The sequence below is a fragment of the Sorex fumeus genome, unplaced genomic scaffold, assembly GCF_029834395.1.
Source record: "Sorex fumeus unplaced genomic scaffold, SorFum_2.1 ptg000024l, whole genome shotgun sequence".
NCBI lineage: Eukaryota > Metazoa > Chordata > Mammalia > Eulipotyphla > Soricidae > Sorex > Sorex fumeus.
This window is the reverse complement of record NW_026606081.1, coordinates 56,534,361-56,561,688: the sequence shown is the minus strand read 5'-3', so window position 1 is coordinate 56,561,688 and position 27,328 is coordinate 56,534,361. Positions and strand designations below refer to the sequence as shown.

The 27,328-nt window shown below is 55.5% G+C and overlaps 1 protein-coding gene across 1 annotated transcript in view; it reads right to left on the bottom strand.

The window, feature by feature from the left end:
• Positions 1-24,131: 24,131 nt before the first annotated feature.
• AGBL1 (AGBL carboxypeptidase 1) overlaps positions 24,132-27,328 on the bottom strand; it is a 241,787-nt gene continuing 238,590 nt past the window's right edge. The window contains exon 26 of the mRNA XM_056113915.1: positions 24,132-24,329. Within this exon, the coding sequence (XP_055969890.1) occupies positions 24,152-24,329 (178 nt within the window). The 3' untranslated portion in view covers positions 24,132-24,151. The remainder of the gene's footprint in view (positions 24,330-27,328) is intronic.

Here is a 27,328-nt window from a genome sequence, read left to right as displayed (position 1 = left end):
CAGGGTGGTGCCTTGCAGATCACGCATTCTGCCTGAGACCACAAATGCAGTTCACTCCTCGTCCGACCGTCCATCCATCCGTCCATCTGCCTGCCTGTCTAACAGCCCGTTAGTAACGCTGGGGTTGGGGTCAGCCTCAGGATTCTCCAGGTGGCAGGGCAGGCTTAGGGCGGAGACTAGAGGTTTGAGTGAGCCTGGGGAGATGTCTGTCCTTGGGGCCGCACCCTGCCAGGTCTTGCAGCCGTCCGGGCCCACGCGCCAGCCCCCTTGGTACCTGGAGCCTGCAGGAATGGCCCCACCCAATACTCTGCTAGCAGAGCCGCCTCCGAGATGAATCCAGGCCACGTGTTTCAGAGAGAGCGAAAATGCTCCCTTCGCCGTGGTGCTTGGCAAATATTTTTAAAGATCAAGGAAATTGGCCAATTTGGAAATGCTTGAAATGGAACATTTTTACGTTCCCCCCCGCCCCCAAGCCCATCCATTGGCCTTACCCCGCCCGAGCAGTGCAGCGGGGTCGGGGGTGGGGAACCTCTCTGGACAGAGACTTCCCGGCCTGGGCGGGTGTGCCAGCCCATCCCAAGCGCCCGCCCCTCGTGCCACCCAGAGAGAATTGACTCGAGCAGAGCGATCATTATAACTGCGATCATTTCATCCTCGCCAGAAACTGCCATTGCAAAGTGTTCCTCTCTGGGTAGAAAAAAAACACATAATGAGCCTGTATTTTTTTATTTCCTGGGACGACGCATTCATCGGCATTCATGCCCTGTCTTCCCAGTGTGGGTATTTGCACACGGCGTGCTGTGCCTCAGGAGAGGGCAGGGTGACTGAGGGATGCTCGGGACGGTGCCAGACACGCCCCGGCCAGGTGAGAGGGCTGATGGGTGTGGACACATGACTTGGCACACACGTAGGTGTCCCTGGTGGCTTTTCTCTGGCAGGCGCTGGGCTCAGCTGGGAGCCTGGCAGTGCCCGTGCCTGGATCCCTGCTTGGCTGTGGTTCCCGAGCTCTGGACTGCTACAGTCAGGGTGTAATAGTGGCCACTCTGGGCCCCAGGGTCAGGGCCAGGCCACAGTCCCATCCATAGCACCAGAGTGGCCCGAGTGCCACCAAGGAGGCCAGCCGGGATGCTTTGGAGGCGACCTCTGGAGGTACGCTCCAGATATCCTCAGTCCCCCAGCTTGCTGGTGACCACTGACCACTCTGTGGGGCTATGAGGTTCTTGCGTCCACCTCGGGTCTCTGCTGCCTGAGATGCTGAGCCACATCGTCCTGAAGACAGGATGGAGCCCGGGACACCCAGTGGTGTCACATGGACAGTCCGTGCCCCTGTCCATGTGATGGACGCCAGTGTCTTGCTTGTGGCCTGGCTGGACCCCTTAGAGTAGCTCACGGACCCCGAACTCGGGTCGGCAATGGGTGCTCTGTACCTGTACCCCTCCTCATGGAGTGTCAGGGCTGGGGGGCTGCATGCCAGGGGAGGGGGCCGGAAGCGGGTGGTCAGCCCTGGTGCCTGTTCCCAGTGGCTTCGTGTCCATAGTTGCAAAATTATTCATTTGTGGGAAGCAAAACTGCTGAAGGTCTGGGTGGTTGGACCCTCGGGCATGGACGTCCAGCTGGTCCCTCCAGAGCCCCCCACCGGGCATGTCTGGGCCCCGAGAGCTTAGGACACGGGGAGAGGAGTGGACAGTGCACACGCCACGGAGCTCAGACCTGCAGTCTCGACGCAGCCTCCCGAGTGCTTCCAGTCATCGGCCGCCTTCTCTCAGGATGAAACAACTTTATCAGGGGACCCAGAAGGATCTAGAAAACCACTCCTGATGTCTGAGCACCCCCGGCTGGCTTCAACCCGCCGAAGCCATGAGTAGTGTCTCAGTGCTCATCCTCTGGGGGGGGGGGGGCTGCCCTGGGCTCCGGCCATCAGGGGTCCTGTTGAGGTCATTTGTGGCCTTGTGAATGCCCAGCACAGAGACACACGAGGGACTGGGCAGAGTCCAGCAGGAGGGTGATGCCTGGCCTGTGCCCGGCCTGGATTCATTCCTGGCACCTTGCAGCCCCTGAACATCGTTGCGTGTGACACGAAGGGTTTAGGGGACCCCCAGAACCACGTGTTCTCGGGCCCTTGCATAGGTCACCGGGAGGGACCCCTGAGCCTTTTGGGCACTGAGCTCCCCCATCGAGGCAGATGCTCACTGTTGGGGCGGGGGGGGGGGGCGGCAGCTGAAATAGTCAAAGCCTCTGCGCTGACTGAGACCGCGGGGTGGAAACGGTCTCGAGCCCACCCGCGCAGAGCCCTGCAGGACCAGGAATGCGGCTTCCCTCCGGAAGACAGTGTGCTGGGGCCCCCGGCACCTTCCCCCTCTTCCTTCTCATTCTGCCTCTGTGATGGAGTTTATAATCACATCTCTGTTAATCCGAACACTTCTTAGGAGGTAATCATAATAACTTGCCGAGATCTAATGTTGTGGAGAAGCATTTGATGGCCCTAGGATACATTTTCATCCACGTTATTAAAGTCCAATTACATCATGTTTTCTTCCAAGGAATGCCACGTACTTGAGGGGCGATATTGCAGTCGGCCTTGCTGATTTCCCGGGAAATAATTACCTAGATTGAGCCTTAGAGTTGCAGATACAGCCCCTGCCCGGCCTCCCCTGAGAGCGAGCGGCTGTGGCGGCTGGTTGGGATCACACACTCGGTGTCAACAGAGGGAGGGAGGGAGGGGGCTGGGCTAAGAGGCTGATCCTATCTTCTCTGAGAGCTGCAGGAAGTGCCCCTGGCTAGCCAGAATCCCCCGTGGCGTGGCCAAGGGGTCCACGTGTGGGGGTCAGCGTGATGCCTTCCATCCTCCTTCCAGGCCCCAGGTCCCAAGTGGCAGGTGGCCAGCTGCAAAGAATCCCGAGTGTCCGCTGTTATTTGGGGGCAGGTGAAAGGCATGGGGACCCCCTTCTCTGGATATGTGCTAGGGATCCACGGCTGGAAGGGGGTGTCCTAGAACGCACGGACTTGGCTGGATGGACACTGCTAGCTCCAGGCTTAGCTCATGAAGTGTTTTCGGGCGAAGGCTACCCCCCCACCCGCCCCTGCCTGCAGGACACAGTGTGTCTGTGTTCGGGCGAAGACTGCGAGTTTGCAGTGTGACCAGGGCATGTACTACCCCCCCCCCTCCCGTCTGAGCACCGTGAAGTTGCCTGTGTGTGTCCGAGGACCCCATGCACTCCCTCCCTGCACGGCTGCCCCACAGGGTTTGCGGCAAACCCATCTGCACTCTGTTCTCTGGAGCAAGGACTCAGCCAACCCCAGGTAGCACCCATTACTGGGGGACCCGGAAGTGGGCCGGGAGTGGTGAGATGCCCCAGGCCTGAAGACTCGGGTGCAGAGGGGGACCCCACTGTGGGTCAGGTGGTAACCTGCACCCAGGGACTCTAGATTTTAGCTAAATAAAATGCCTCTTTACCATCATTCCATAAAACGGGGGTGATGGAAACAGAGAACTGCCGAGCAGCCGCATTTCATCTCCCAGAAACACCTGCGAGCCGTGTCCGGGCAGTAGAGACAGAGTGTGGCTCAACCCCTCAAGGGGGCGGCCCTCCCTGAGCGCTGATGGGAAACTCCAGCTCAAGTGCCCAAGCCACCCGTGGGGTCAGATTCGTCCTGGCCACACAGGGTCACGGGTCAGGCTGTGAGGTCCGTGTGCTCTGGATGTCCAGGCACTGCAATGATGCTTCCCAGGGGGCCGTGGCGGGGTGGCCTCACTCCCATCCAGCAGCGTGCACGGGTCCCTCCACCTCCTCAGGTGCTCAGTGCTTGGTTGCTGCCATCCCGTGCCTGGGGGAAGGGTATGAGCACAACATGCTCCACCTTTTTTTCTTTCTCTCAGGACTCTGACCTTGCCGAGGGCTGAGACTGATGCGGTCACAGCTTGCTGCAGAGGCGCCATGACCTTGGAAGGTCACCTTGATTCTGGGGCGCTCCCCGCTGCCTCTTGGCCTCTGCGTCAGGCCTCTAAACAGAGCCGTTGCTGTGAGCACTCGGGGATGGCAGGTCCCGGGCGCGCCTCCGCGGGAGAAAATTAAACTGGCTATTGTTTTGTAATTTTTTTTTTCAAAGTTTCACAGTGAGAGCTGCTCGGGAGGTGAGCAGAGAACCTGCCCGCTCCTTCTCTCGGAAACTTTGATGACTCTCTTATAGATTTTCTGCAAAGTAATTAAAGCCCAATTAATTGGAAAAATATACACAATGGGGATTCAGAATATTGTATCTCCAGCGGAAGCGCCTTTTATTACCTGCGATGACTGGCGTGGCCGATGCTGCAGGCTGCAGCTCTCAGCTCCGCGCAAATACTTCAGGGAACTGGAGAGGAAGCAGCACTGCGGGCCGAGGGCCCGGGGTCACCCAGGGTATGCAGGTGGGCGGACCGGAGGCGGCGGACACTAGCTGGTGGCCACTGCCCCAAGGGATTCTCCATCGCCACTCTCGCCCCATGAAGGCAGAAGCAAACCCGAGTACCCAAGATGCTAGTGCCCGGCACTCGCCCCCCTGGTGTGACCCCCGATGCCAGGATGGCCGGGCCAAGGCAGCTGAGCAAACTGGTCCGATGGCCAGAACTGGTTCAGGAATCAGGCCGCCAGCCCCCATCCTAAAACTGGAGTCCCCAGGTCCCCTCCTGCCCTCTGTCTGCCCCCTCGGCAGGCGCAGACACAGCTGGATTTGGTGACTCAGCGTTCGGTGTGGGTGGGTGGGGAAAAGGGGGGTTCTGAGTTCTGAGTTCTTTTCTCACCCCTTTTCTGCCCATCGATTTATCGATTATCTCTGGGTAGAGCCTTCTGGGTCCCTGTTCTGGCCTGTCGCAGAGCAAATGCTAGTAAGCTGGCCGCACACACGGTTCAGGCCCAGAATTCACACCAGTGGTCACTGAACGTGATTCTCTTGAGGAGAGAACGAAGCGAGGCCATGGATCTTTCTGCCGGTTGGGGTCTGCACCGCCAACGTTGTCCAGTCTGTGTCGATTTCAGGATGGCCGTGTGGCTGTCGTAGGTGTGTCCGCCAGGCCTGTGGACACTGGGCTACAGAGGGAGCATTCCCCACGCCTGTCCCCGAGGACCATCCTCTCCTTCCCGCTGGACTCGGCGCCGCTTACCCACCACCTCCTCCCAGCAACAGAGTTCTCTGGCCGCCCTCATGGGCCGGCCCAACTGAGTGGGGTGTGGTTCTCGTGGCTCGAGGGAGCACAGGAAGGTGGCGCCAGCATCTGGGGTCATGTGCATCATGTCTCTGCTGTGGGGAGGCCCAGGAGCAGTTCAGGGCACTGGATTCCTGGGTGTCTGGCAGGAGGCTGCTGGGAGCTCCCCAGGTGGTTCTATCACTGCCATGTACCTCAGTCTCATAGACAGCCCGCATCCATCTGTCTGTCCTCACTCCAAATCCTCCAGGAGCCCTTGGCCTGGCTGAGCCAGCGTGGCGGCAGCGGGGCTGGATGCCCCCACGTCTAGATGGCTCTGGAATAGGCATCTCGGAACAGCCTCCTGAGACACGGCGGAAGGAGAATGCAACTCGAGAATGTTTGAACAGCACAGACTCAATATGACAGCACGGGAAGGCCTGGAAGCCCAGACTGGGCTCCTCGTGCCCTCCACTGTCCATCGCTGTCCACAGTTCCCTCCTGGCACACCAGGGCTGTGCCCGGGGCTTCACACCATGGCCCCAACAGGGGGGCTAGCGCCAGGGCCAGCTGGGCACCCACACGCATGCCTCCCTGTTTGATTCAGTAACTGGGTGTCGCACCCACCAGCTGCCACCCTGCGACCACCGTGCATGGCTGCTTGCGAAGCCCCAGCGAGGTGCCACGGGCCCAGGGTCTGAAGGAGGGAGAAAGGGCTGCAGTGGGCCCAAAGGAGAATCTGAGAATTAATTTAGCCTCCGTCCCTGTGACGCAGAAGATGCTGAGGAGTATCTCTGTGCAGGCAGCAGAGTCAGAGCAAGGGAAGGAGGTGGGCCATGCCTTGCTGGTACCCCCCTCCCACACACACATGGGGTGGGGGACGCACTGCATCCCCTGGGCAGGAGGGAAATGGGCGAAATAGCCACGGGATTATTATCCCTTTGCTCTGAAAGGCAGGTTTCTGTGATCAATAACATTTAGAGTTTCTGTTTGTTTTTGGTTTGGGGGACCATACCCAGCGATGCTCAGGGCTTACTCCTGGCTCTGTGCTCAGGGGTCCCTCCTGGAGAGCTCGGGGGACTTGGAGCGGAGGTAGAACCCGGTTGACCGCATACAAGGCAAGTGTCCTCTCTGCTGTGTTCTGCTCTGGCTCCAAGACTAGGACTAGGAAAACATGTAATAATGGACACTTCCTGTATGTAAAAGGTAAGGTAAAGGCCCTCCCGTTGATCATCGATTTGCTCGAGCGGGCCCAGTAACGTCTCCATTGGAGACTTTGTTGTTACTGTGTTTGGCATATCGAATACATCACGGGGAGCTTGCCAGGCTCTGCCGTGCTTCCTGTATGTGACTTTCTGAAATCATGTCAAACAAAGAAGTATCAAGAGGAGAAGTTGAAAAAATTGACCAATAGCAGCGGGCTCAGTTTTTCTTATTCTGATTCACATAAAACTTCAGGGCTGGCAGGTGAGAGGGAACACAGCGGTTATGCTGAGCTCGTGTGCACGTGACCCCAGTGACTTCCTGCTCCATACAGGGTCTCCTGAGCCTCCTGTGACCCCTGAGCACCCATTCGGTGTGGCTCAAATCCAAAAAACAAAAACCCAAAAACCCAAGAACTTCAGTGCAAAACAGTGGATACATAAAATCAATGACTTCCTAGTATTTAAGATAGATTGGTCTAAAAATAAGAAATAATTAATTTTTCTTCCAAATAAAAATTTTATTAACTAAAAACTAGATGAAGGACAACCATGCGAGCAAGCCAGGTTCCGCAAAGGATTCAGCACCATCGACCATATCCACACGGTAACCAAACTCATTGAGGTTTCTCGGGAGTTGAAGATGCCACTCTGTCTAACGTTCATTGATTTAAAGAAGTCCTTTGATTCTGTTGAGACAGAAGCTCTCATTGACGCCCTAGCCAATCAGGGCATTCAAACTCAATAAATCAGGATCCTCCGTGAGCTGTGAGATCACTACCAGGATCTCACCATTCTACAAAGAAGTAATCATTGATGTCAAGAGAGGGGTTCGGCATTTCACCGAAACTCTTCAGTGCCACCCTTGAGAACATCATGCGACAACTGGAATGGGAAGGAATGGGAGTGAAGATAACTACACCACTTCCGCCTTGTTGATGACATTGTTCTAATAATACCAAACATTAGCCAAGCAGCACAAATGCTGGCTGACTTCGACCGTGAGTGTGGAAAGGTCGAACTAAGGCTGAATCTTACAAAGACAATGTTTATGAGAAACAGCCTCGTTCCTGACGCTCCGTTCGCTCTCAACGGAACGACCATCTCTGAATGCAACAGTTATGTGTACCTAGATCGAGAAGTCAACATGATGAATGACCTGGCACCTGAGTTGCGCAGGAGGAAGAGATCTGCTTGGAACGCCTTCAAGAGCGTTGAAGAAATAGCTAAGAGGATGAAGAACCTCCAGCTCCGGGCACATCTCTTTGATTCCACTGTTCTTCCTGCATTAACATACACCTCAGAGACCTGGGCCCTATGAAAACAGGATGAGAACGCTATTCAGGTCTCCCAAAGAGGAATTGAAAGAGCTATGCTTGGAGTATCACGCTTCACTCAAATGAGAGAAAGAATCCGGAGTTCTGACCTCCATCAAAGATCAAGAATCAGGGACGCTGTCTCGTTTGCCAAGGTGTCAAAAATCAGATGGGCTGGACATGTAATGAGATTTAAAGACGACTGCTGGACTAGAGCCATTACCGACTGGATTCCATGGGACGTCAAAAGACCGCGTGGCTGCCCACCTACCAGATGGTCAGACTTCATCAAGATCATGAACGATCGGTTTGAGGCTCTTAGTGTTCCTAGAACGAACAGACGCCATTGGGCTACACTAACACGCGACAGGGACAAATGGAGACATTACTGGCGCCCACCCAAGCAAATCGCCGATTAACGGGAAGTCAAGTGATCATTAACTAAAAACTAGAGAGCTCTTGGGGCTGGGGCAATAGCACAGCACTTTTTTCCCTAGGTAGGACATTTGCCTAATACGCGGCCAACCTGGGTTCGATTCCCAGCATCCCATATGGTCCCCCGAGCACCACCAGGAGTAATTCTTGAGTGCATGAGCCAGGAGTAATCCCTGTACATTGCTGGCTGTGACCCAAAAATAAATAATAAAATAAATAAATACTACAGAGATCTTTATAAGAACATTATATATTAATATATGATAATGACATGGCTGGGCTGGAGCAGTAGTATAGTGGGTATGGCGTTTGCCTTGCACGCGGCCAACCTGGGTTCGATTCCTTCACCCCTCTCGGAGAACCCCGCAAGATACCGAGAGTATTCTACGCGCACAGCAAAGCCTGGCAAGCTACCCGTGATGTATTCGATATGCCAAAAATGGTAACAACAAGTCTCACAAAGGAGACATTACTGGTGCCTGCTCGAGCAAATCGATGAACAACGGGAGGACAGTGACAGTGACAGTGACATAAAACTTAAAAAAAAAACTGTCAGCTGCATTTGTCTGGGCCTGCAGATGATTTATTCTAGTTCAAATCATGTGTCATGCGTTCACTTAGATCATGGCATTGAGAACACAAGGCAGGTCTCATCCATTACAAAACATTTCAAAATGATCCAAATGTTTAGTCCTGAGAGAAATGGCGAGCCCAGCACCTGCACGCCCCCGACACGAGGGCAGTTCCCTGTAGAGAAGTCCTGTGGTAGGGGCTGGAATCATGGCACAGCCGGGAGGGCGCCATCCTTGCACATAGCCAACCCGGTTTGATTCCTGGCATCCCATGGGGTCCCCAAGTCCCTCCAGGAGTGATTTCTGGGTGCAGAGCCAGGAGTGAGCCCTGAACAGGCCAGGTGTGGGCCAAAACAAGACAAAAAGTTTGTTGGTAATACTCCTCTGTTGGAACTCCCGGTTCCCAGCAGCAAGGTAGGCATCACAGTTCACTTGGGCAAGAGCCACTGTGCCATGCTCGGAGAGAATAAGCAGGGCTTAGCCCAGGCAGCCACCAGATGGGTCACAGACGGACCACGGGAAGGAAGGCGGGAGCAGAAGCCGCATGTATGGAGTCTGGAAACGGGGCGGGAGTTGGGGGGGTGCGGAGTTGTGCTGGAAATGACCCAAAAAGTGGCTCTGTGGTGGGCTGCAGCCCCTTCCCTCTGAATACAAGTCACGGTGTGCCAGTTATCCCCGTCAGGGAGCCAGAGGGCGGGTGGGCATGGGCCGAGGTGGAATGTGTCCCAGTTGGGCAGTCACGCTCGGGTCACCGACCGCCGACACAGGCCTGCAGCTGGACCCTGCAGCACGGTAGTGGCCACTTCGGAGTGGCTTCCTCATATCCTGTGTGGCCAGGTTCCCGAGTGGCTTGGCTTGCCTTGGACCTGGTGCCCTGTGAAGGCCTGGGAGGTGCGTGAGGGCCCCTGGGGGCAGGGTGGGGCATTTCTGTCTGTCCCTGTTTACCTCTCGGCTGGTCTGAGAGTCCTGTCCATCACAGTCAGGGCGGGATGATTCAGGGCAGCTCTCCTATGGGGGGCGGGGATCCCTCCTGCCCAGATGAGCCTGTCCCTTCCCCAGCCCTTCTCCAGGCCTCAAGCTTCTGGGAGGTTTGTACCCCTACCCTCTGCCTCTTCCTTGCCAGAACCACCACCTGAAGGAAGTGATGGAAGGCCTGCCTGGGACACCCGCCATGCGGGGAGGGTTCTGGGCAGAGCCTGGGGGACAAGCCTGGGTGGGCAGGGGCTTCCATAGCTGTCATCCCCCCTGGACACACAGGGACCTGGCATCGTGTCCAGCTGGGGCCTGTGCAGAGCCAGGTGTTCAGCTGGTGAGCTAACGGCAAAGGTTCTGTTTGTGTCTGAGATGCTGTTGCTGGGGAAAGGGCACCACCATGGGCTGTGCGTGGGCCCCCCAGGGTGGGTCCCAAAATCCATATTGTTTGTTTGCTTATTCTATACACGTGAGCATGCGTGTGTGTGTGTGTGTGTGTGTGTGTGTGTGTGCGATTCCGCTTAGTGTCCTGTGTTCATTGCTATAGTGTCTTGGCCCGGGTGAGAGCAGAACACCCAGCAAAGAATAAGCACTTAGTGAGGACTGCTTGGTGAGGAGACAGATTCAAGACTGTTTTGCATCATAAAGTCACTGATACTGCCTGTCCCATTACTTTCCTGCAGCAGAGACAAAGATAGCTGGGGACATTTGGCAACTGTACCCATACTCTCTCTAAATCGGAAGTCAAGAAAACCGTTATCCCAGTAAAGATCCTACCCCGAAGGCCCCTACTATCATAGGAAATGTCTGTCGAAACATTCTGTAACCACTGTAAATGCGTGATCGTGCCTGCCTGTGACTTTTGCAAGTCACATCATCAAGGAAGGACAAGTGCCCAGAAAAGCGTCTTTCGGCACAGGAATATAAACCCTGTACAGACGTAGAGGCCGGGGGCGGGGGGTGGGGAGGGAGAGGTTGGACCCTGGATATCTGCGGGACAGTCTTAGCTCAGAGACACCCTGATTCAGAGTGCAAAGGGCGAGGAGGGGTGCAGATGCGGAGAGGATATTCCACAGCATCAGTCTGGGAGAGATGCAAGTGAAAACCACGGCTGTCTCCACTCTGAGAGCGTGAGTTGTGGGCATGTGGCTTGTGTGGGTCCCCAGAGCTGTCCACGCAGTGTGGTGAGAATGCTGCCTGAAACCCATGCTCCGAACATGATGCCGAGCTCGGCGTGACTTCACTGTCCCCGAGGCCGCGGGGACAGACCCAGGAGGAGAGAAAGGCCCATTTCTCCAGCAAGCCTCTGCCCAGAGCTGCCCATAATACTTAGAGCAGCTCCAATGATGATAACTACACCATGCTATCGAGGGCGGAGTGCATGCAATGCTGGCGTTTGGGGGAATGAAACTCTCCGCCCAGAAGAAACTCGGAGCAGCAAAGTGAAAAGTCCACAAATGACAGTGCCGTGGGGCCATGTTGATGAGCCCTGAGATCTGGTTGCCGAGTTGCCACCATGAGCAGTCGAGCTGAGTGGGCACAGGGTGTGTCCTGGCCCAAGAGAACCCGGGTTCCTGGAGGGCAGGGCCAGGTAGCAGGGCATGTTTTGTACCTTGATTACAGGCATATGAACTTGTCAAGTGACAGCACCTCTGCTTTCAAAGGTACGTGTCTGACCTTGCCGTGGCATCTCGTGAGAAAGTCACCCGTAAATCCCAGAAGCCTGGTTACCAGTGAGAACAGGATGGAGGGAGTCACGTCCAGACAGTCTCCAAAACCCTGGGGACGGTCCCGTTACCTGGTGATGCAGGATGCTTTGCACCTGCTTAAGCCTTCTCTGAAGATTTATCCGTACAAAGGACAGATGAATCACCCTTCCGGGTAAATCTTCATAATAAAAATAGATTGGTCGTGATCTCGAAGGGGACAGTGGCCGTGCAGATAAGTGGCAGTTATTAATATACCGAGTACATTAAAAATTCCTGCAAATCAATAAGCAAAAGAAAAACAGCCCAATAAAAATTGGACAAGATATATGAAGAGGCGATCGAAAAGGAGGACATGGGAAGGCCTGTGCCCATCTGGGAAGGGGCTCGCTCAGCGGCCGCCATGGCATGCAGAGAGATGGGTCTGCAGAGGGCAGAGGGCCCCGGGGAGGCCCTCGCCCTCTGGGGCCTGGGAATGGGATTGGCGGAAGCACCCAGGAAAGCAGCTTCTCCGAGTGAGCGAGCTGGGGCTGACTTGCTCCAATCCCAATCCCCGCGGTGCCCGCGAATCCTGCTTCCCGCCACGCTGCAAGGAGGAGGAGGCGACTCAAACAAGCGTCTCGTTATTCATGCGGTGGCATGCTTGGAGAGAGGAAAACAAATAATCAACACGGGCGAATTCCCAGACGTCACGTTGGGTGAGAATGTTCTTCGCTGCTCAGCTTCACACACACACACACACACACACACACACACACACACACACACACACACAGAGGCTGGGAGAAGCCTGAAAGAAATAACGGTTTGGGGCCAGGCAGCTGGGCGGGCCTGGGGGTTCCGAGGGTGGAGGCTGAGGGGATGGGGGCTGCGGGGTGGGGATGGGTCTTCTCAGAGATCAGTCATGCTCCCAGGCAGGCCCAGGGCCTGGGGTTTCTCTCGGTGTCTGTGGGGCTGGGTGGGGCCCGGAGCTCGGGGGCCTCTTGCCAGCCCGAGGAGCTGGCTGGTCCCGGGGATTCCCTTCTCGATGCCGAGACAGACGCAGTTGACAATGTTAGGCACTGAGGGCCGAGGGGACAGCCCACCCGCTCCTGCTCCTGCTGTCCATCAGGTCACCTGAAAGTGCCCTCAAATGTGCCCAGCCAGATCTCCCAGGGCACACAGCTCAGGCGTGCCAGGGCCAGTGCCCGCCACCTCTCCCTCCCCCACCCTGGAGGTGCCTGCTTGCTCCAGAGTCCTCCCATTGTCACAGGTGGAGCTGTCCTCCCTCAGTCAGTCTGGCCTCTCTGCCTGGGAATCGGGAAACTTCCAGGTCAGGTTTCTGGTCACTGTCATAGGCCCTGCCCTCTGCCCTGCCCTGCCCTGCAGGAGAGGAGAGAGCCCTGCCCAGCAGCTGTGGCCTCGAGGCATAGCCGTGAGCAGGCACAGAGCATCCGCCACTGTGCTGTGGAATCAGGAAGTGAACATTCTCCTCTCGACACGTATAGTTATGCTTCAGTTCGTTTTTGTTTTTTTTTTTTTTTGGGTGTCACACCTGGCGATGCTCGGGGGTTACTCCTGACTCTGTGCTGAGGGATCACTCCTGGCAGTGCTCAGAGGACCCTATGGGGTGCTGGGGATCAAACTTGGGTTGGCCGCGTGCAGGGCAAGCGCCCTCTCCCCTGTGCTGTCGCTCTAGCCCAGTGACTGTTACTTAAGAAAAAAAGCAGAGAGAGAGAGTGAGAGAGAGAGTGAGAGAGAGGGAGAGAGAAAGAGAGACAGAGAGGGAGGGAGGGATGGAGGAAGGGAGAAAGGGAGAGAGACTGTATAGGACAGCCTCAGGGGCATGGCAAAAGGAATAATTCTGATGTAGCACCTAGTTCTGGTTTAACGGTCTCAGTCAATCCAAACATAACATCCTCCTGAGTCGTGAGGAGTCAAGCCCAAGTGGTCTTTGCTGGCTCATCTCTGCTGGTAACTGGAAGGTCCTTCGGGCCGCAGTGAGAGGTCATCAGTGAACAGGAAACGAGTGCATGATCCCTCCGTGAGAAAATAAAGCCTCATTGAATTACATATTTGATTGCAAACTGATTCCATGAAAGCTAGTAATTGTCCTATTTTTGTATAAACAGGTACAGAAGTGTAACAACACCCCAAACTGTCATTCCTAATTAGAACAACAAGTATTTGATGTTTATGAATAAACTTGGCAGCGTGCACAGTAGGCAGGAAAATGAAAGACATGTCTGAGTCCTGTGAAGGGCGATATAAATACACAGCACTCGGGGCTAATTTTAACGCGGAATGAGAATCCCATTGACGCTCGGGGAAATAAGTCGATTTAGAAAAAGAAATGCATTGCGGCAGCCCGTAGGAAAGAAGTTTGATTCCGAATGAAGATAAACTGTCCCCACACCACAGCACGCCCGTGAGATGACTCGGGTGAGATCGTTGGGATCACGGGGAGAACCCAGAATTGAAATCAAAGGCAGATGGAGATGAGGTGTCCAGGGAACAATGGGCCGATGACCGGAATCCACCCGAAAGGCTGGAAATTCGTTCGCGAAAGCGTGGTGTAGAGTCTAGAAATAGAAGCGGAAAATCTTGGCTGTGATGTCAAAGACCGCCACCCCCTCCCTCGCCCCGACACCTTAAGAGGCACTTCAGGCGTCTGAGAGGAGGTGAGGTGCAGCATGTCCGCAGCTGTGGCTCGCAGCGAACCAGCAGATCTGTGTGACCGGGTTCCCCCCAGTGAGAAGTGCAGCCGACTCCAGACACAGCGGCGCCGTCAGCGGCTGGACCGAGACCAGCACATTCACGGAACGGGAGGGAGCACCGCAGAGGAGGCCGCGGGCAGGTGCGAGCACGGACGTCTGTGCGGTGTTTACAGCGAAGCCGGCCCTTTTGGTGGTGAGAGAAATAAAACAAACCTCGATTCACCAGCTGGGGAGAGTAGAAGGGGAGGCTCGGGCTTGCCTGGCGGAGTGCATCTTCCCCAGAGTGAAAGTGCCGTGGAGCCGTTTTCCTTTTAAAACCATTTGGCAACATGCATCAAAATATTAAACGAAGTCCCATATTTAGAAATGTATTCTAAGGGGGAGAAAAAAATAGGCCTGAGAAAATTAGCAAAAACAACTGTTTATTCCACCACTGCTTACAATAAAATATTTTAAATCTACATGCCAACGAGAAGCTATTAGTTAAATAAATTGGGACGCCTGGCACCGAGCCGCGATGCTACTTAGTGATTTGGGTGACGAATGTGCTGTGACTCAGAACGAAGTTCAGGGTCACACTGAGCTTTAAAAGCAGGTTGACGAACCGTGCGTGGGCCCCAGAAGATAAAATTCTTGGTAGGAGGATGACATCACATGGCCCATAAAAATGCTATTACACATGGCCACGGCCACGTCACCAACATGTTAAAAGTGATAAACAACCAAGTCAAAAAAAGATGCATGAGAAAAATGAACATACATGCGAGAAGGCATCTGTGTCCTGTTTAAAAGTTTTGGAAACGGCCATACCCAGGCTGGGGTGCGCAGTGTCACGGTGAAACTGTCCTGGTGGCCTGAATAGGCAGTGTCTTGGGGGCACTGGCAGCGGGCGCTGGCTGAGTAACCCCGGCGTACCCAGGGGGTAAAACATGAGGGTCACAGATGAAAGGTGAACTCCAGGGGGCCACGGAAAGGGTCCAGAGTCTGGAAGGATGGCTGCAGGAATGGTGGGGAGGTACCGGGGACCCCAGCCCCGACAGGCTTCCCCTGGGGTCGCGTGGAAACAGTCGTCATTGGTCTGTTGGCAGAGGGAAGCTGGCAGGGGCGGTGGGTGTGGGGCTGAGTACTGTATGTGTTAAAGTCAGCCGTGAATCACTCTGTAAATCACAGAGCTTTCATTTAAAAAAAATTTTTAAAAAAAGTTGGGAAAGGAAAAAGAACTCCTGCCTGTCAGAGTTCTCGCCTCACCCCTCTGTCCCCTCTCCCTGCTGTGGATGCAGATACCGAACGCCCCGGTTCCAAGATCCCGTTAACTCAATTGCTGGCCGAGCCGGCCTCTCCCCTGTGCCAGCCCCAGACCCTAATCCCGCCTCCAGCATCTTTCATTCCTACTTTCACACACGTGGACGTGGCACCCCTCTCAACATGAGACAGCCTGTGTGCATGAGCACTGTACCGGGAGCCCCCAATAGTCCCGTGGGGGAGGTGGCATGTGCGGACAGAGACAGCCTTGCTGCCCTCAGCCAAAGTGGGGGAGTGCGGCTGGTGCCCGGGGGGCCTGGCTCTGCCATGGGTCCTGATGGTGCGTGTCCGAGTGAGCGGAAGACAGAGCTAGACGGTTTGAGAGTGCCCGGCTGAGTGAAGGGATTTTCCGGTTTTCCTTTCTCTTTTGGACCCCCACTGGCAGTGCTCACTCCCGGGTTCTGTGCTCACATAGGCAAGCGTGTGGGACTGGCTGTGCTGGGTCCCCAGACCTGGCCGCTGGAGGAGACCTCTCGCCATGGCCACACGCCCGGGCTTTCCATCCTTTGGGCACCCATGCTCTGCAGAGAGGCTTCCTGCACAAGGTGACGGGGTATTTCAATCGAATGTGCTACTGGGGGAGTGTTGGGGGCTGCCTCTGCCCACTGACACAGGGGGAGGCTGCCAGGGAGAGCTATGCATGATGGGCCTCAGTCTCCCCACAGCCCCGTCCCCTCTTCTCCAAGTCAGCCTGCCCTAATGGGTGGGGCCCGTGTGCTGGCCGCTGCCCTTCGGTTGGCATTTTGTAACCCCCAATGCCAGCCGCCCACCCCTTCCCTCACCCTCCCACTTCTCATCGGCTGCCCTCACCCATTTCCCGGCGTAGGCAGTGAGAGAGCAAAGTCTTAAGCAGCTCAAGAGAGAATGTGACCCAAAGGAGGCAGGGGGAGCCGGGAGCTGGGGGACTCTCACTCTGCCCTTGGGCGTTCCCTCGTTCACTGACCAAAAGAAACTGCTTCAGAGTTGGAGGGGGGTCCTCTTCCCTCAGAACTACAGCACCGGTCCATTCTGCGCCCAGAGCCATCTCTGGGCTTTCCTGGGTGCGTATTCCTGCTCCGAGCTGCCCGGTAAGCTGTGTGTGAGGGAGGGGCTGCCTGCTGGATCATCCAATCAGGGCATCTAATTTGCAAGAGAAAAATCCAAGTATCCTAAGATTCTGCGGCTGCTGTGTGCTTGGAGAGGGTGAAGCTTATGCTGAATCATCCTGATGGTTACGGCCGGCCCCCTGGAAGGCAGGTGTCAGGCCAGGGACTGGCTGGGGCGCCTCTGCCCCGGCACAGAGCCCCCCTCTGACTGAGAATGTCTGTGCCTGCACCCAGGGCCCACCCTGCTGAGTGTGACCGACAGGAACTAAGTGTCCGTGGGTGAGCCAGTCCTTCGGTCCATTTTCCCCTTGCCTTTTCCACATCCAAGCTCTGGCGAGAGTGCCCTAATTGGGGGGGAGGGGGGAGGTAGTGTGGATGGTTGTGTCCTGGAAGATGGGCTTCTTGCAGCCGATTTAGCCCGGCTTCCTGAGATGAAGTGGGCAGGGCACATCCTTGGAGCCCTGGATGAAGTCAGTGTATGCTGGAAACGAAGAAGATGCTTGGGGGGCACTGACCTTTGGACACGGTAGGCATCGGACAAGGACTGCACCGGGAGCAGGTGGGCGTCAGTGGGGAACAGGTGTGCAGAGTTCGGTGATCAGTGCAGGAAGGAACTGGGTAGGGGTGGGGGGCGGGGGGCGCTACAGGGTCAAATCCTCCTGTGAGGAGAGCACTCCGAGGCAGGTGGAGCCTTGAGGTGGGGCGCTGGTCTGTGAAGCTGGAGTCTGGAAGCTTAAGAGAGGAGGGAGAGGAGGGAGGGAGGAGGAGGAGGGAAGAAGAGGAAGAGGGAGGAGGAGGGAGGAGGGAGGAAGAGGCAGGAAGAGGGGGGAGGAGGAGGCAGGGAGGAGGAGGAGGAGGAGGAAGAGGAGGGAGGAGGAGCTGCTATGCTTAGAAGTGCAGAGTAGAGGACAAAGCCGCAGGGCAGAGGAGCAAAGGAAGGTCTGACTGGGCAGCCTCCCCATTTCCCGCACCCATCGGCACCCATCCTTCAGTCTGCTCTGGGCAGGAAGGGAGGGAGGGGGCAGGGCAGGACTCCCCCCCACCCCCCAGATCCTCCCCAGATTCCGTTGTGCACTTTTGTTGTTTGAATTGGAACATTGTATGGCTGAAACCCAATCAGAAATGTATCCCGGGGGATTCAATTTAGAAACAAAGTAACAGAACAAACTGCCCCTCTCCTTGGAACTGGCCGGCTGAGGCTTGCTCAGGTCTCTCCGAGTCTTTCTTAGCCCCGCCTACTCCAGACCGCTCAAGTCCTCAGCTAAAGGCCCTGCAGATTGTACACTTCATTTTTTGTTCATGTATTTAGGCAGCCACCGTGCCTTCAGGGTGCTGGTTGTAAATGACATGTTCGCTGGTTTTAAGAAGCGGAATAACTCCGGAATCAGTCCCCGGGGACCCACTGGTTACACTGAGCCCCACCCCCCACGGCCACATTTTAAAGTTGCAAATTGTATAAAATGGGAGGAGAAAAAGAAGGCGTATCAGCAATCAGACATTTCAACAAAATTCGATTTAAAAAAAAAAAAACTACCAGTACTGCTATGGCCACTGGCCTCCTGTGGTTGGCAGGCATCAGTGGATCCAGCTCCCAGACCCCAAAGCTGGGGTAAGAGGGGCAACTCCGTAAAGTAGCCATGCCATGAAGCCCTCTCAGATCCAGACCCCCCCCCAGCCGATTAACCCCTGGAAACACGGTGGGTCCTGGCCGGGGTGACCCCTGATGCCCAGCTCAGGGTAGTTGTCTCGCTGTTCAGCCGCCCCCCAGACTCAACCCTGCACACGGGGCCAGAGTAACTGAGGAGGCGCATGACCCAGCAGGTGTGGGTGACGGCCGAGGCACCAGCCTGCTGCTGGAGACTGCCGCCCGCCGCTGCGACTCAGCCCCCAGACTCAGGGATGAAGCCACGTGGCGGTGACGGCACTGTGTGGGGTCACGGGGGTGATGCGACACGCTGGACCTCAGACAGGGCCCCATGCGGGAGGGGCAGACCCCAAGGCGCCCTGAGGATGGAGCTGCCTATGGTGACAGACCCCCCCCCATGGGTACTCAGCGGGCAGACGCAGCACCGCTCTGCCCTGGCCCCTCACGCTGGCCCCTGCAGATGGCCCTCAGGGCTCTCATCCTCACCTAGGGCCACACCGTCGGCCATTAAACCAGAACCAGCCACTGACCGCCCGACCCCAGGGCCAGGTGCCGTGGTCTCCCTCGGGACAAGAAAACACTGGGGTCTTGGGGCTCCGGCTCTGGCCAACCCCACACCCGTCCTTGGGTCTCCACCGTCTTTTATCTGCTCTGGGAAGGTGGACTCCCAGACAGTGCTCAACAAAGGGGCCCACCCAGTTTCACAGGTGGGTGCCTGTTGGGTAACATTGCTTTGTCCTTCAAGAAGCTTAGGTTTTATCTGGTTACACCCATCTCAGTGCTCCTGAAGCACTTCCACTTCCATTGTGTTTATCTGTAAACAGTCTTCCGTATGCTCTCCTTCCCACCCAGTTAATCAGCTTTCCCCTTAATCAGACTTTGTTAATTTATAAGATCAGTTTCCCAGAAATCTATGATTTTATATGTATGAGTGAAATATTGCCTTTCTCCTCTCCTTATGCCTTATGAACAGTTTACTTTAAAGTAATATCCTTTTGTATAGATACAGAAAGACCGTTAACATTATGCTTTGTAATTTATTAATATTGATTGGCCTTGATTGATTGGCCTTGAATATTATTCACTCCCGGGCATCATCTTTCTCGACTTAAGCCTCAGTTGCCCATAGTTCCTAACACCCCAAAAGCAGGGTCCCGACGAGGGACTGAATGGACCCAGGGCAAGCAGTGAGCTACCCTGGCAGCGAAATGGGCCAGGCCAAAGTGCCACGATTCTTAACTATAAGTTAAGAGTTTGATCATGGACAAATGCTGTCATGATCCAAGGTAACGACAAGACTAGGATCCTGCTAGGGGTGGGAAAGACTATCTGGCCTGAGCACTGTAGTCTGAGATCGAGATGGCACTAGGAGAGCAATTCTATAAGTTTAAGATATTTCTTACTGTATCCATACAAAATGATTTATATTATATATTTATATGCTTGTCGGACAAGGAGAGGAGAGGCACGCCCATGGGATTCTGCTCTAGGGTGGGTCCTCCTGCTGAGGAAGGATCTGTCCTAGGAGCGGTCTTCCCTGAGGCTAAGACTTCTACCCCTGTTGATCTCCACCCCTATTGATTGTGACCACACCTATGTAATTGTTTTCCCCAATTGCTCTTGGAGGGAGATATAGGGACAGTAGATTGGGCAAAGGGGAGAGAGATAGAGAGACAGAGGAGAAGAGGAAAGAATCAGAATAAACTACGACTAATACCAACCAGCCTGGCCCTCGTTCCTTCCCCCGCCTGACCATCGCCATCGACCTCTCCGGGGTGGTAGAAGGGTGAGACTACCGAACGCGGGTGGCGGGAGAGATAGAGCCGCCGCCGTGTGGGTGCCGAGCCCCCATCTTGTGTGAGTTTACACAGGTGCCCAAGCTCTGACACAGCCCCTTGGCCCTCTTTCTGATCCCTGCAGGGTCCCCCTGCTCCCACCCCTTCAGCCTGGCCCCTGCAGGCTCACATCCATGTCTCCTTCACTGGTGGTGGACACAGTTCCACCTCCAGCTTTTCCAAGCCTCTGTTCCCTGGGCTGATTCAACCCTTACTTGCTCTGCTGGCCCCTCTAGCCCTTTCTTTTCCTCACGTGTCTACAGTTCCCGAATCCCAGCACAAAGACCATCGGTTGTACAGACTCTTCTCTCCTGCCAGGCTCGCTGACCAGCAGCCCCGGCCTCAGGGCCTGCTGCAGGAACAAGGGGACAGGCGAGGGGGCTTCCCAGCTCCGCCACCTCCTGAGGATGTTCCTGACCTCAGAATTGAGTTCTTGTCCCCTGAAGAAGGAAATCCCCTGTCTCCATCTCGGCTTGCAGTGGACTTTCTTACTGTTTGCAGATTAAGTGTCTTAGAGGCCGAAGGACGGGCTCAGCATTTGTGTGTGTGGCGGCCCACTGCAGCACGAAGCAGATTCTGCCACTGCGTGAAATGAGTCAGAGGGAGAGGGACCGACATAGAAGGGCGACGCTCATCAGTGGGGTAGAGAAACCACAGTATCCCCCAATGTAGGATAACAGTGGTTTGTCCTTTCTGCCTTGCCACCGGGATCTTAGGCTTATTGGGTTACTCCCATCACAGTGCTCCCACTCCTCTGTGTTTATCTGTAACCTCTTTCTTTGTGCTCTGCTTCCCCAACCGGTCAATCACCTTTATCTCCTAATCAGACTCTGTTAACTTGTAAATATTGCTTCTCTCGTCTCCTTAAATCCTTTGCATAGTTAATTCAGAACAATGTCCTTTTTGTATAAACACAGGAAGGCAGTTAATGCTATGCTTTTGTAACTTGGGAGTTAACAGACCCGGAATGATATTCACTCCTGGGCATCTGTTCTCTTGACTCAAGCCTTAGTTGCCCTGGCTTCCTAGCACCCCAAAAGCAGGGAGGGACTGGATGGACCCAGGGCAAACCGTGAGCTACCCTGGCATCAAAATGGGCCAGGCCAAAATGCCATAATACTTAACTATAAGTTAAGAGCATGGTCATGGGCAAAATCTGTCATGATCCAAAAAGTAACAGCTGGATTAGGACCCTGCTAGGGTTGATTAATCTGGCCTGAGCACTGTAGTCTGAGATCTATGGCGAGATATTCCCAGGAGAGCCACCCTACAAGCGAAAAATGTAGCTCTTTTTACTGTGTCTGTCCATACAAAATCACCAATATTGAGAAGCAGAATTAAGATGTTAATTAAGTTATTGGACTACGGAGAGGAGAAACACCCCTGAGTGGTATTTAGGCCTTGAGCGGAAGAAGGGCTTTAAATGTTGATTGTTCTACAGATGGAGGGTGGTAGCACGTTGGCTAACCCAATGCGGGGAGTTGGGGAGAGACTAGAGAGAGACCAAGGCGGAGAGTCAAGCGAGGTGGACAGGAGGAGACAGGAAGGGGGGGCTTTGTGCGATTAGAACAGGCTCGTGGGGGAATGGAATAACAGCAGCTGATCACCAGCCAGCCTGGCCCTCGTTTTCTCCTTCTTCTGCCCATGGCATCAGCCGTCCCTGATGGGGGAGCGGCGTGAGACCACGGAACGCAGGCAGAGAGAGAGAGAGCCGCAGGGCCATCCTAGTCACCCGGAGATTACACACCCCAAGACAGTAGAAACGCCATGGTGTGGGCGGGCAGTTAGGACGGAGACTGGCCCACTGTGACCATGATGGCTGGAGATGGTCACTCCGGACAGAACCAAGTGCTGGAGGGAGGCAGCGGACATGCATGGTGCCCTTTCAGCCACAGCACTGCAAACCGTGTCTAAAAAAGAAGAAAAGCATCTGTCTTACAGTGGCCGGAGGGAAACTGGGCATCCTGGTGGCAGAAAATGTGCCCTGGTGAAGGGACAGGTATTGGGACATTGTGAACTGAAACCCAACCATGGACAGCTTTGTGACTGTGCATCTCAGGGTCTCGTTTCAGACCCAAAACAAGCCCAACCCCAGGTGCAACCTGCCCTTTGTGTGTCCACAGCATGGAGCTGACCTGGCCTCTGGCTTAGACCCGCCCGAGGTAGCCCAGGCAAAGTGGTGGAAGAGCCGGCCGGCTGGGCGGACCCTTCCCCACAACCCTGCTGGACCCTGGGCTGGGGGCCACCATGGCAGACAGAGCAAACCCCCAACGCCATTGCCTACCCCTACCTGCAGATCACGGAGCCCTGAGCTCGCCAGTGCAGGCCCCGGGGGACAGAGACACCATGTGCCCAGGGGCTTCTGCTCTGCTGCCCACTGGCCAACCCCAGCAGCAGGCGCAAGTCTGGGCTCCCTAAAGCTCGTGGGGACAGGGAAGCTGGCTTCAGGCCCTCAGGAAACAGACCTCCGTGCCTGTCACCTGCCTCCTGCATGACCAAGGCACAGGCCCTGACAGGTGCCAGCTGCACCCTCCTAGGCCAGACCCACCCTGCGGCCGACTGACCTAGGCCAATGGCACCCCCAGAAGAGATGGGCTGCATCCCAGTGTCTGAAGCCCGTTCCGTGGCCACTGCGTGACCCGTCCTGTGGCTGGCCCTGGAGATGCCGGCGGCTGGACAAGCAGGTCCTCTGCAGGCTGTGGCGGGGACAGAGGCACCCCTGAGGCCTGCAGGAGGGGCCGCGCCAGGGTGACCGTGATCTCACACTTGCTCTTACAGTGACCGGAGGGAAACTGGGCATCCTGGTGGCAGAAACCAGAGCCAGCACCCCACTCGCTCTGAGTGCCCCAGAGCCGCCAGGGCACCCCAAACAGGGACAGCAACACCCCACACAACAGCGGCCCTGCGCCCTGAGACTTCTGAGCCCGTCAGAGCCCAGCTCAGGGGCAACGACCAGGCACGTGAGCCCCACCCTCCCCCCTTGGTTGGTGCCCACCTCACTTCTCACATGACCTAAGGAACCACCGTGACCAGCATCTGCTGACACCCCAGACCCCAGCAGGGCTCCCCGAGTTACAGGCTCGAGACTCTTGGGAGTTTCAGAGACCCTTTATTTGGATGACAGCCGTCAGGAGGGGAGCGCCCTGACCCGGACCCCGACCCCAACCCCATGTCACCACTCTCCCGCTGGGCTCCCTCAGATGGCCCCGGCAAGCCAGCCAACTGGGTGGTGAGTTAAGCACGTTTCAAATATGGAATACCAGAGTTTTTTCTCCCTCTGGCTGCTGACTGGGATGCAGGTGCAAAGGGCTGGTGCTTCAGCAGCCCCATTTAGGCCCAGAGGAGAAAAAAAAAAAATATATATATATATATATCGAGAGAGAGAGAGAGAGAGAGAGAGACAGAGAGAGAGAGAGAGACAGAGAGAGAGACAGAGAGAGAGACAGAGAGAGAGACAGAGAGAGAGACAGAGAGAGAGAGACAGAGAGAGAGAGACAGAGAGACAGAGAGAGACAGAGAGAGACAGAGAGAGAGAGAGAGAGAGAGAGAGAGAGAGTGTGTTCCATGAAACAGCCTTGCCTGAGAGTCGGCCACCATCCACACAGGGCAGGCCAGGGGCACCTCCTGGTGCAGCCGGTGGTGCAGAGAGAGTGAGGGGTTGGAGGAAAGGCAGGAGAGGAAGGACAGAGGGAAAAGGGAATGAAGGGAAGTAGGGAAGGACTGGGAGGAAGCAACAGAGGGAAGGGGAAGGAGGCGAGACAGGAAGGAGCAGGAGAAGAACAGAAGGAGGGAGGAGATGGGCATCTTGTGTGCCCGTGGAAGGGATACGAGCTCTGGGGAGCTCACAGGGCCCCCACGTTGTCTCTGCCCACATGGGAAGGGGCAGTGCCCTGGGCCACAGGCCGGTGTGTAGCTCCGTGCTCCTTGCCACGGACCCATGGTCTGGCCATAACTGGGGCCGTTAGGGGACAGACTGGGGTTCTGAGGAGCAACAAGGCCCAGGTGGACACATGCTCGCATGAGGGACGCTTCACCCCTGCCAGGGACTCTGCAGGCTGAGCTGCCCAGAGCAATCTCACAGGCATGTGCACCCAGAACCCACCAAACCACCTCTCAGAAGGTCTCTCTGAGACGCAGCCCAGGGCATGGCGGCACGCCAAACTGCTGTGTCACCTACAGTGGCTGCGAGGCTGGTGGTGATGTGCCTGTGTCCAGGGTGCAGCTGACCTAGGGGACGGCCTTGCGGCCAGACCCTGACTCCTCATCCTCAGGCCAGGCGCATGCCTGGATCTGCTGGTCCAGCTCCGAGAGGGTCTCCGGCTGGTCGGAGTCGCCGTCCGGGCTGTAGTCGATCTCCTCTGTACAGGCGGGCTCGTCGTCCAGCTCCTGGGTGTGGTCGCTGCTGCTGTGGCTTTGTGGAGACACAGAGAGAAGGGGGGAGGCAGGGCGAGGTGACAGGGATGAGGAGGGGAGAGAGAAGGGAGATGTCACCCTTGGGAAGGCTGTCCCCACCGTGGACACTGCCGCGGGCCCATGTCCCCAGCCACCAGGAAAAGAGATGTGGGCTGCCATGACCACTGACCTGGTCTCTCGGCATGTGGCCCCAGCTGGAGCGGGGGGACCAGAGAGGGTCTGAGGGTACGTCAGTGGCACCCAGGACAGTGCTGGGCCTAGAACTTGGGTTTGAGAAGACTTGGTGCCGGAGCTCCTGCCCCCCACTGCTGTCGCCACAAGCTCCAGGCAGAGTTCCCCGCAGTAGACAAGGCCCTGGGGACCCACAGGCAGCTCCCCACCATGGACACGAGTCCACGGGCCCACAGCACCAGTGGCAGCCACAGAGTCTGGACAGGGACCCATGTTCTCGTGCTGCTGGTCTGTCCTCAGTGCCCGTCTTCCTCCAGCTTGTTCCTGCGTGGGTGACAGGCCAAGGAAGGGCCTCTAGGGTGAGGACAGCTCTTCCCAGTAAGGCGCCACTGTCTGGCCAGTCTCCAGGGTGGGAACACTGAGGGCAAACCCTGAGGGCTGTGGCCAGGATCTGGGATCCAGAGGAGATGGGGCCTCCTGGCTCACATGCCCTCCCGGGACTGCGGAAGTGTGGGTGCTGTGTCTCCAGGGCAGACGAACAGGCCCCCCCAGTGTAGTGCGGGGTACCCCCAGGGTGCAGAGGCAGCTTGTAGGATGCTGGGTGCCAGGGTAGCCCTCCAGGCTGTGCCATGAGGGTGGCTATGGAACCCCCCCCCTCCCTCCACACCCAGGACCCCAGCCCTGCTCTGTAATGACGTTCCATGAAGAGCCACAGATGAACATCTACAGGCCCGGAAGACTCAGCGCAACAAGCCTGGGCCACATACTGGGGACTGGACACAGGGGAGTGGACGGAGCACAGTCCCACATGCTGGGATGTCAGGCTCGCTCACAGTCCAGCAGCGGCCAGAGCTGTGTGAGACACCTCGGGCTCCTTAAAGATTCAACTGGAACCTCAGACACCAGCGAGGAGGAGACACACAGCCACGTCGGATGCTTCCATGGGAACGTGTGACTCCAAGACACACGCCAAGGACGCTAGGCAGACGTGCGCAGAGGGATACCAGAGCCAGCACTGGACAAAGGGCAGAAACTGGCACACTGGAAACCAAAATAATACCAGTGTATAGGGGGATGCAGTGAAGACCAGGCTGGAAACGCCTACAAGATGGACCAAGCTCCCATCAGGCTGAGGGGAGGCAGGCCACAGGCAGGCCACGGCGGTAGCATCTTGAGTGAAACGGGCTCCGTGCTCCCGGAGAGGGGGGGACGGGCCCCCGCAAACCTCCCAACACAGCCCCCAGCGGGCGGGAGCCCGCGAAGCTCATGCAATATGAAATACATCATTTGAATAGCACAATAACTAATAAGGAACTTGAATGAATAATTTAGAATTCTCAAAAATGAAGTGTCTAGGCTCAGATATTTTCCCTGGAAATCTCTACCCAAAGATGAAAGAAGAATCAACGCCCCTGCCTCATCAACTGTCCCGGGAAGAAAAAGGGGGGACGCTGCCGTTCACTATGTAAGTCAAGTGGTCCCTGGTACGGACAGAAAGCCGGGGTGCGGGCACGGCGGCCCAGGCCCTGCAGCGGCATCCATCAGGGGCACAAATGTGACATCTTAACAAGCTATTAGCAAATGAACGTCAGCATTACTAAAAATTACATTCCACATCCCAAGTGGGGCTTATCCAGAGATGCAGAAGTGGCTCACTATTCAAAAACCGGTGATTACAATCTACGATATTAATGAGCTAAGGAAGAAAAATAAATCACGTGATAAATGGTTTATGCATTAAAGGCATTCAACAAAATTCAACATGGAAGTGGGGGGAGGGGAGGGAGGGCTCCAGCGTCTGAGAATTTAGGGGACATGGCAGACAGCCGTATGGCTGGGTGGTGAGTGTGTGGTGTGTGTAGTCTTTGTGTGTCCAATTGGTGTCGGTGTGTATGTATGTGTGTTTTATTCCCAAACCTTCAACTTGATCTATGGCCTAGAACAGCTAAGAAGGTGAGCTGGATTTAATATACACATCTGAGGTACATCTACAAGATATATTTAGATATAAAAATGAAATAGTTAAGTAATTTTAACATCTGAAAAATCTCTAGCTGCTCCCTTTCAGCAGATACAGAAATAGGATCAAAAGAAAACCAAAATTAATTCTAAAAATAAATGAAAAGCCATTTAAAATATTCTATGTAAGCTTTTAAATCATTTTGATCATTTCAGAGTGCAAAGCAGAGCCCAACCAAATTTTTGAATCTCCTATTGTTTCAGAACGGCGGGGAATATTTCCCCCAGTTGTGATTGCCTCTGTTAGAAAAAAAAAAATGTTGCCTGAAATTACTCCCTCGAATGCCTCTTTTTAACTTTTATTAGTGGTTTCCATTTACACTGCAACACTAATGATCACCTCCCGGCAACTGCACAGGGAAGGATGACAAATACCTATTGTGTGATAATATAAGAGAGTAGTATTTGCTAAGTCTCTGGCCATGTATCGAGAAACAAAGTAACCAGTGACACTGGAAATGAAGATTCTTACTCCTCCAGAAATGAAACACAGATGCCAACTGGTGGTGACAATGACTCATCAGTGGGGAAGTGCCCCTTTCAGCCGGAGAGGTACCACTCATGCTGGCGGGCGCACACGGGCAGGAGTGCACGGGTGGGACCCGGTGATCAGGACTCGGGACTCTCCCTCCGCTAAGCAGCATGGGAAACTCTCAACTTGCTAGAACGGTCTCTGCCAGAAGTGCTGCCCCTGGGTGGCTGTGCCACGGACACAGCGCCCCAAAGCAGAAGCAGAGCACACAGCCGCACGCACACTGTAACGGCCAAGGCCTGGGGAGGCCCCGGGGGCCCACAGATGCC